General features: G+C 39.7%; 1 protein-coding gene across 1 annotated transcript in view; it reads right to left on the bottom strand.

Moving 5' to 3' along the window:
- Window positions 1-277: 277 nt before the first annotated feature.
- Window positions 278-10,062, bottom strand: part of TMEM165 (transmembrane protein 165) — a 28,389-nt gene continuing 18,604 nt past the window's right edge. The window contains exons 2-6 of the mRNA XM_075195789.1: window positions 5,159-5,381; window positions 4,044-4,219; window positions 3,320-3,502; window positions 2,857-2,962; window positions 278-2,265 (exon numbers count right to left, since the gene is read on the bottom strand). Coding sequence (XP_075051890.1) covers window positions 2,189-2,265; window positions 2,857-2,962; window positions 3,320-3,502; window positions 4,044-4,219; window positions 5,159-5,381 — 765 coding nt within the window. The 3' untranslated portion in view covers window positions 278-2,188. The remainder of the gene's footprint in view (window positions 2,266-2,856; window positions 2,963-3,319; window positions 3,503-4,043; window positions 4,220-5,158; window positions 5,382-10,062) is intronic.

Here is a 10,062-nt window from a genome sequence, read left to right as displayed (position 1 = left end):
TAGCAGTGTCCCCCAGATGGAATCCGAGAAATGGATTTATCAGAAGTATAAGAATCTTTTTTTTTTTTTTCGAATGACTTATTTTATGGATGACACGTGTGAAAAACACAGACAGGTAAAACATTACATCAATCAGTGAAGGGGGATGTGTGGGGTTATTCTGTACGGAACACACCAACAAGAGTATACCACACAAGCGCTGTTCAAAAAGAAATCACCACCGCTAGGAAGAGGTTCTGCTCACACCAAATGAAAGATTTTAAAACTTGACACAAAGTATCACAAAATATTTTAATAATTTACAGCTTGCAAACATTTTCATCAATCCACATTTCATTTGTGCCATAGACAGGTTGGTGGAGAACCTTGCAGCCATCTGCTCCACCACACACTGTATAAAGGAGCAGGGCAAAATTGAAGGAATGGATGATTATTATAGCAATGAAGGAAATAAGTGTCAGTCTGAAAACTTTCACATGAATATTGTGACATTTTTATTCATAGGTTTATTTTCACAAATTGCTTACTAAACTAAAAAAATATCCATCCAGGATTGTGGAGTGCTACACATCATACTGTATGATCGTGTTACCCATGGATCATCTTGGGAAGCAAAGCAGCTTTCTGCATATACAAAATGTTACTTAGGCTTTAAATTACACCTGATTGGTTACACCAATACATTTTAAAACAGTCTACAGCAAATCAATGTTTCCTTTTCAAAACCTGTCACCTCCTACAGTGGAGGGTCACACTATTCCCATGCAACTGGTGCATGCTGGGAAACAGCCTCAACAACTGTGTATTCAACCCTTTATTTACAAGCATTGAAAATTAAGGAAAACATTCTTTTGTAGCACTGTATTTATACACCATCTAGTGATCACTACTAGAACATCTGAAACAATTGACTGCTGTAAACTCATTCAGATGTTGCTTGAGAGCACCTCTGATAAACAAAGGATACAAATTTAAATGTTATGAATTTCGTATTACTTCTATGTTATGTGAAATCAACTTTGCCAAATAAAGGATTAGAGCTGCTACGAACTTCTCTGTGTTGACTTGCACTTAATACTTTAGTGACAAATATTTTATTTCAAAATAAAATTACAAAAAAGGGATTCTATGTTTACACCTCAATTCATAAAGTCTGATTCTTGCACCTTTCTATTACTTGGTGTTTAAATTAGAACAGTAAGATTTTTGAGGATCTACACCACCATCCCTGCAGTGTGGGAATAAGCATGAATCCTGTAAGAGCCTCGAGGAGCTTAAATACAAACCGGTCTGTTTAGACAGCCCACAGTACTACAACAGGAAGGCCAGGGGTGTTAAAGGCAGTTCTCCTTTTCTGCAGCAATAGGACCATGTAAAATATTGTAAATAAATGTGACATACTATATTATAGCAATGGTTTATGTAATGTACTAGGGCTTTTAGATTGAGTATTGCTCTATAACCAAAAATCATGCTCCTAAGAAGCGCCTCTGTGTATCTGTACACTGTGCAGTGGACTTGACATAACAGTTTAACTTATGGGGAAAGCGAAGTCAAAATAAAACCGTTTAAATTCAGCCGTAGCCTCTTCCATAATGAGAAAGCTAACAATAAAAAGATTGCTCTGCTATACAGTGAAATAAAACATTGTTGGGTTCACAAACATGCTGGCTTGGACAATTTCAAAACAAACTACTTTTCTCAGATATATTTATTCCTAAGCTGAAGTGAAATTATTTTACATACAGAAACAAATCGGCTCCCACCATCACCCAGCTGGAATAGGCCTAATGTCAAATATTGACAACGCATCTACTGAGTACTGTGCACATTCACTGCACAATAGTAATAAGGAGATTGGTGGGGATGGATGTAAACTAATATCCAAGAGGCCAACTCCCCCCCCTTAATACACAGCATTCTTTGTAGCTTAAAATACTCTTTTTGCACAAGAACATTAAGGGTGGAGGTAGCCATAAGGCTGTAAAGCTGTTGGCAAACAAAACAAAAGACCCTAAAACATTTAATACTTCATATCGATCATAAAAATAGTCAATTGGATTGAATGATTCTATACAGTGGACATCTCCTCAGAGCTACAATTTGTACATTATATACAGAACTACAGTACAAAAAAAAGGAGTCTCTTTCCACAATGAGTTCTTAAAAGGAAAAAGAAAAAAAAATTCTAAAAACCAGAGTCTGGGCTTATAAATAACGCAGAGAAAGCGAAGGCCAGAAAAACAATTCCACCAATGATTGTCACTGAAAAACAAAAAACAAAAAAAGACAAGTTAGCATCACTGAGTGACAGTTCTAGAAACAGTTTTGCCTCTAGGCTTTGCAAATATACTCAAAATGTAGTGGAATACTCAAACATAAATTAAAATAACTTACTGTCACTGAGACACAGTAAGCTGGTAACAGCCCATTATCATGTGTCAAATATCCAACTCTTACTGTGAAAGGGTGCGAAACCACGGTCAGCATCACAGTTCTCTAAACGCAACCGGAGGCCTGGATAGCAACATACCTGACCAAAGAGGTCATTCCAGGGTTGGATGTGAGCCAATCACTTGACAGTCGCATCCAATCCTGGGACAACATCCTTTAGCCAAATAAGTCCACTAACCAAGCTGCATTATAATATTTTAGTGATGGTTTTTTGTTTGTTTTTTTACACCTTTTAAAGGGGAACTGCAGTTAATCTTCATTTATCCATGCCCACAACTCCAGCGGTTTGTGGAAATCTCATTAGTTTCCACAATCATTCAGGTAGGAGATACATTTTATCAAAATTATAAAAGTTTTCAGCTATTTTCTATTTTGAGGATTTTTCCTGTGACATTTACTTACCAGTTCGAACTGAAATTTTTTGTGCAATCATTCTTCCTCCAATAACCGCTAACCCAGTGCACAGACAATGGCCTATAGTACCACCAACAGCAACACCAAAAGGATCCTGTAAACGGCAACACACACCAATTAAATCCTTGCGTTAATCAGGTTTCCACTACCCTTGACTGGGCCACACAGATGCATTAGACAATACCTATAGGACGAGATGGTAATCATACCTTGGAAGAGGTTTCACATACAAAAAGTGGCTTATTAAGTCACTTATTAACAGATATGTTGGGTACTTAAAAGGTCTATTAAATGGGTTAGTGCTTAAATAATGTTGTGGGCTCATGTATCTCTAATCATTTGCTAGGTCACTGTCACATACTCAAACATCAATGCATACAAGTTTTATACACAAACCCATGCTTAAAAATATATACATCCAAAGGAACTGCAAGAACAACAAAATATTAACCTCTCTGGCTGCCAACACAATTGTTGTTAGTTGTGAGCGATCCCCCCACTCGGCTAAGAACGTCAAGGTGAACGCTTGGACAAATATAGGCGAGATGAACTGCATCCATCTTTTCTTGGGCAGAGAGGGCCCCGCTCCACTTTCCACATCCCCAGATCCATTTATGAGCTTGGTTCTCTGAAGCTGGGAAAAGAAAGCAGAGCATAGTTACCTTCAATACCAGCATATGTATTGTAACAAATATTGGTCACAATGAACATTCAATCTCGGATCTGTTTTTTTTTTTGTTTTTTTTCCTTTTTATTTAGATATACATCCTTAATATCTCACTTCTTAATACAATGTTTGATTCAGTAAAACAAACACTAAAAAGGTATCTAGATGTATACATTTTGTAAACATACATATGCTTTATACAAATTTACAACTGCATGAAAAAAAAAATCTGCATAAGTTGAAAGTTTGTATTCTACTCTGGGAAAGTTGTGTTACAGCATTCTGTAACCAGTGGCCTGTATGCAAGTGTGGAATGCTGCAAGTATGTCTGTGGGCCGCGGTAGAGTCTGACCTCCCCTGTCCTTAGACCATGACTATAATCATTTGGGCAGTATGGTAATATGCAACAATGGACAAATAAAGTATGAAAGCAGGCATCTATTTCTCATTAATAGAACACATTGCATAGTCCAGCTGAAAGGGAAACAATGACGATAACGAAACCTACTTCTTCATCTTTTCTTTTGATTTCAGCTTGAACTTCCTCCAGCTCCTCCTGACCTTCATCCACGCTCATCTTTAACCCCTCCCGTAACATCCTAATGCCGAATATGGCAAACAGCGCGGTAGATACATAATAGGTATACACTCTGGGAATGACTGTGGTGGCATAGCCAAACAACACTGAGGAACATAAGAGGAAACACCATGTAGTAGGGTAACAGGTTATTACATTCATGGGCAGTGCTCCTACAGAGAGGATCATCAATGCAAACGGTTTTAAAAGTCATTGTATATAGATAAAATTACATCTTCTGATTAACAGTACACACAACAAAATGTGGTGATCAATGCAACGGCAATACGGTCCACTGTGCTGCGCAAGACACGCGGTTTGATCAATGGAAGTTTCTTGGTCTGCACAGTAGCTTTACATATTGACCAATTGTATGTTGTCTTATTACAGAAGAACATGTGAGTTTAGCAAGTTATTATGTAACGTGAAAGGAGATTGAATACTTAATGAAATCCCATAGAGCAGATTTGGGAGTAGGATTTACATACTGACTAACAGTGATTCCAAGATCAGTTATTGCTGGAAAGATTAGTTTCATCCAAGTAAATTTTGAGATGGAGGGGGCCATCCACCTGGGGACTGCCACAAAATTGTTACATCCAATCCACCCCTTACATATAGCATCCACACAACAGGACATCAATAATAAGAATTAATAATATAGTATCTTTTGAGTACATCTGCATTCAAGTTTCTTTCTAAAAGGTTCAGGCCACCAGCAGTACTTTGTTACCTATTTAGAACCACTCATTTTAATTGCCATTATATTTTACACAAATATAGTTTTTGGCACCTTTAACCCACGCAGCAAACATTTAACAGCCGTAGGTTACTTCTGTGTCACCTTTTCATGGAACTCTCTGAGAACACTTACCAAACGACACTAAAGTGGATCATCATGCAGAATTATTGCTCCAAGATTAAAAGCAATACATACTAATAGGTTGGTTGCCCTGCAGACACCACCCAATACAATGGCTGTGGGCAAGAGGTATCCTTAAAAATGTCAGTTTGTTTGTGAAATGAAGCAAGTGATTACTACTCACCTGATAAACAAGTCATCAGCCCTAAGGCAAGCATTGCTCCGGCCAGGACAGTCAGGCGGTTATACCGCATTGCCATTATGGCAGCTATGAAGAAGGTCTTATCTCCAAGCTCTGACACAATGATCACAGATATAGCAGCTACAAAAGCATGGATGAATCCCAGGTTAGCATTGGAGAAGTCTATGTTCTCAGCATGCACGGCAGGAAGTTGACTGGGCATCTTCTGTGGAATTAAACAAATCAATCAGTATATTACACATGAGAACAAGAGCTTCAATTACATAACATTAACAAGGCAGTAATATTGGTCAGCATGATAAGTAAGCATGTTTGTTAACTTTGGCACCAGCAAGGTTTCCTTTTTTTTATGCAAATATTTTATGTCATTCAGTTTGGGAGTAGAAAAGCTTAATATACATCACGGCAAATATTTCATAACATTCAACTACATAGCACACACTCTACGGTGTATTTTTCATAATAAAAAATAATGGTGCATGATCAACAAATCACTCAGGCTTGAAACTATACCCAGGGCCATTTCTCGTCACAAAAACTAGCAGAACAGGCTTACATTCTGCCTCGGGGCAGCTTATCTGCTCAGTTACCGTACTAACAAGAAACAGAGCATGCTGCATTCAAACCCAACAAATATTGCCTTGCTAAAGGAAACATTTGAACCATAAAACATTTAGCTTAACAAAGGCTTTTCTGAAAATCTTTAATGCGGCTGGAGCGCTTAGAAATAACGTATATATAAAATGTATTTCACTTACTGACGCAGTGCACCAATGTTTATCATTGCAAGTGAACTGAGTTTTGTATTAGAAATGTACTAATGCTGTGTTAAATGAAATTTGTCCCTGCAACTGTCAGATGAAAAGAGCTAAACTAGCATGGGATTTCCTTTCTTCAGAGTAAAAAACACTTTTTTAGACTGAATACACAGCAGGTGGTTGTTACCTTTTACCCGGTGTTGTTAAAAAGATAGACGAACTGCAGAATAATGGAACCATCAAGTAATTTAGAAAATCACTGATTGATGTGAAGTTTGTTAAATCCAAGGTTAGAGAACATATAACATCCTGATGGTAAACACTGGATGTAATATCTCTGGTGCCAGCTAAGATCAGAGGGCTGGGCTACCCGGCGCCAACATGTTTGTCAGACACAGTATATAAGCTGTATTTTGTATTTTAACTGTATCATGCCATCTGTACTTATGGATGATCACTAGTACCTCCAATTAGTGTGTAATGGTCCTTGTAAGGACCCCATAAGCAAATAAAAATCACTGCTTGACATTGGTGGAGAAAAAGGCTGTAACACGGGCTATTTACTACCTGCAATTTGGAGCTTCTTCTTAACCTGCTTCTGCCATTGTTTTGTCATCTGATTACTTCTCCGCACATAGCTGTGGTGAGCTGTCAAATTAGCCCAAGGAGCACACAGGATTCGTTATCGCGTAATACCAGTAATGATTGGAATTCAACATAAGGTTTGATTACCTCTTCAAACTAAGAGCCTACTCCTGGGAACTATTACCACTAATTGGGTCACACCCATGGTCCAAACGCCTAGATATTTTTCTATATGCGATTTTGCTGTTTTTTACATGTCTTTAATATACATTTTTTAGATTAAATAAGTAAAGTTTAGCTTAGCGCTCTTTTCATTTTGTTCCGCTTGAAAATTTTGCCCGACGCCTATTTCCTCTGTGACCAACAGATAAGAGCCGACACTAATCATTTTCCCAGCTGTCCTGCGTTGAACCAGTGTGTGAACGCTCTGACTTGCTACCCAGCAGCCCTGATCCACAGTAAGCAGTCAGGAGGTTCCAGCCAACCCACAGCAAAGTCTGCACTGCAGTAGCTATACCAGCTGTGCCAGAAATAAGTGGTTCTAAGCGCTGTGAAGGAGCCTAGTGGTGGCAGCGAGATTCTCCTACAACTATTCTGCAGTTGGCATTTGCAGTCGGCAAGTGTCAAGGGGGCACCAGTAGGAGTAGTCAGTAACAGTGAGAAAAATCCCAGCTAAACTGTATAAGAAGAAATCCCTTCATCCCTCTTCAACCAACGGACCGGATGGCGAAATAAGCCCATCCGGTCACACCTTATTTCTGAAAGAGGTCATAAAACATGTTACTTTTCAGTTAACACTGGGGACACGGTATGTTCTGCTGACATCGGATTTGATCTAATTTTAGCGTTGTTGAGCAAGCAACCTCCTTAGATGAATCCCACATTTTAATCGGGAGACATCACTATTTTATAGTCAAAGCTCCAGAATCAGGCTAGGTACACACTGCAACAAAATTCTCCCAATGAGATAGTTTCACCAATTTTAGCAACGGAGAAAAAAACCCCAAAAAAAAAAACCAATTAGTCCCGATCAGCATGCCGATTCCCATGTACACGATATATGCTCATTATCTGTCCTTTGATGACACTTGTCGGCAAGTGAGCTGAGCTGTTTGAGGTACGTCAGTGTGTCCGAGTGCTGCCATATCTGTGCTGTCAGCAGGGGGTCTATGACAGCTGTGTTGTCGGAGTACTGTCAGTGTACAGGGGCGGGGGTCCTGTGCTGTCAGTGTACAGGGGCGGGGGTCCTGTGCTGTCAGTGTATTAGATGATAAAAGACGCTGCAAACAGAAGAATTACACTGCTCTGTTAGGTGGTTTAAGTGCTGTCATCAGTATTTCTTTACAGTAAGGACTATGAGGTGCTACTGATGGAAGCTCTGGAAGGGGTTAAGTCCTAACTCTGGTCCCTCAGGAAATCAGTTTGTAATGAGAGTATTTCTCGGGTAGGAACAGTGCAGACAGGATGTAACAGTTGCAGGGAGATGACAGCGGACACATACTGAAGTGAGACCTGTCACACTGGGAGACAGTCATGTAAGTGCATACATACTGCAGGATCAGAAGGTGATTAAACAGTACAACTAACCAAATGAAACGATGATGGTCACTTTGGGACAACTTTAGATCATCGTGTAGTAATACACACTCACACGACATCTGATTTGCTAGATTATTGGACAAAAATGCTCCAGTATGTACCTAGCCTTGCGCAAGAATGGTTTGATAAGCATGTTTAGGCCTGAATTCCCTGGCACCGGTGTCACTCCAAGTTAATCAGTGAGGATGCTAGGGAACAGCTGTTTGACATCAAATTTCTCTTCCACCAAAACAAGATTATCTGTAAAGAACTTTGCTGGAAGACCCTAGAGCAGGATGTATTCAAACTTGTGGAGTTCATGTTGAACTCGCTAGTGTAGTTTAAGCAAATTGAACAGTTTTCAATACTAAAAAATACTAAAAAATTCAAACTTTAAAAGGACATCTAACTCAAACCTTAGATACATCATGGATTCCAGCACTAATCTCGAATGATAGGAGTTACAGGACTTTTGTCCTACCACCCCCCTGTGCTCCTTAGCCACTTTACCATGTTCCCTGTATTGTGGAAGCACTCAATATGGTGGAGCAGATTGGTAGAGGGAAGAAGAAAAAGTCTTATTGGTCACGGCAGCAGCTTCAGCTTCTCTCAGTGGATGTTAATAGTGACTCTGCTGCTCATGCTCTCTGGGAGTTGTCCTGTCTAGCGTTTAAATGGTCAGCTCTACAAACAATACATGGAGATAAAACATCAGGACCATTAAATAGCTCCAAGTAGAGTACAAGCCTAGTGACTCCAAGTGTGCATTTCATTTTTTGCCCTTCCATGTTCTTTTACATTGACATTTTTGTAATCATATAAGCCAATACGTTATCATAGACCATCGTTAGCCCCAGATAATTTTGCCAGCCTGGCGGCATTAAGAAGTGTGGGCAGAGTAATACTTTGCAATAATACTGAAGAGTGTTAGAGGTTATTGCCCACACCTGCCAGGACTGGTCAGACTGGTAGTCAGTGGTGTAACACACTGCTGGCTGTAGTGCTCACATAGTGCCTGTTATAATAGAATAAAACATTGTTTCTCCTGTTATAATAGGACTCTGATGGGCTCCAATATCCAGATGTCAAGTAAATATAGCCAGGTGGAGTACCCAGGAAATAGGTGCTGGTGAGAACAACCACCAGTGCAGAGCTTGCTCAGGAATAGCAGTAGGCAGGTGTGAGTGCTTCTACAAGTACAGTGAGGTGAAGACTTTCAGAGCATGGCCTGGTGTCAAGAAGGCCAGCAAGAAGCCGCTTCTCTCCAGGAAAAACATCAGGTACAGACTGATATTCTGCAAAAGGTACAGTGATTGAACTGCTGAGGACTGGGGTAAAGTCATTTTTCTGATGAATCCCCTTTCAAAGCATCCTAGGGACAATTCATGTGTGGGGTTGCTTCTCGGCCAAGGGAGTGGGCTCACTCACAATTTTGCCTAAGAACACAACCATGAATAAAGAATGGTACCAAAACATCCTCCAAGAGCAACTTCTCCCAACCATCCAAGAACAGTTTGGCTACAAACAATGCCTTTTCCAGTATGATGGAGCACCTTGCCATAAGGCAAAAGTGATCATTAAGTGGCCCGGGGATCAAAGCATCAAAATTTTGGATACATGGCCTGGAAACTCCCCAGACCTTCATCCCATTGAGAACTTGTGGTCAATCCTCAAGAGACAGATGGACAAACAAAAACCCACAAATTCTGACAAACTCCAAGCATTGATTAGGTAAGAATGGGCGGCTGTCAGTACGTAGCACAGAAGTTGATTGACAGCATGCCAGGGAGAATTGCAGAGGTCTTCAAAAAGAGGGGTCAACCCTGCAAATATTGACTCTTTGTGAATAAAATGCAATTGTGAATAAAAGCCTTTGACACTTATGAAATGCTTGTAATTTGACTTCAGTATACCATAGCAACATCTGACAAAAAGGTCTAAATAACACTGAAGCAGCAGCAAACT

This window comes from Mixophyes fleayi, chromosome 1 (genome assembly GCF_038048845.1).
Source record: "Mixophyes fleayi isolate aMixFle1 chromosome 1, aMixFle1.hap1, whole genome shotgun sequence".
NCBI classification, from domain to species: domain Eukaryota; kingdom Metazoa; phylum Chordata; class Amphibia; order Anura; family Limnodynastidae; genus Mixophyes; species Mixophyes fleayi.
This window is presented reverse-complemented; position numbering and strand designations above follow the sequence as displayed.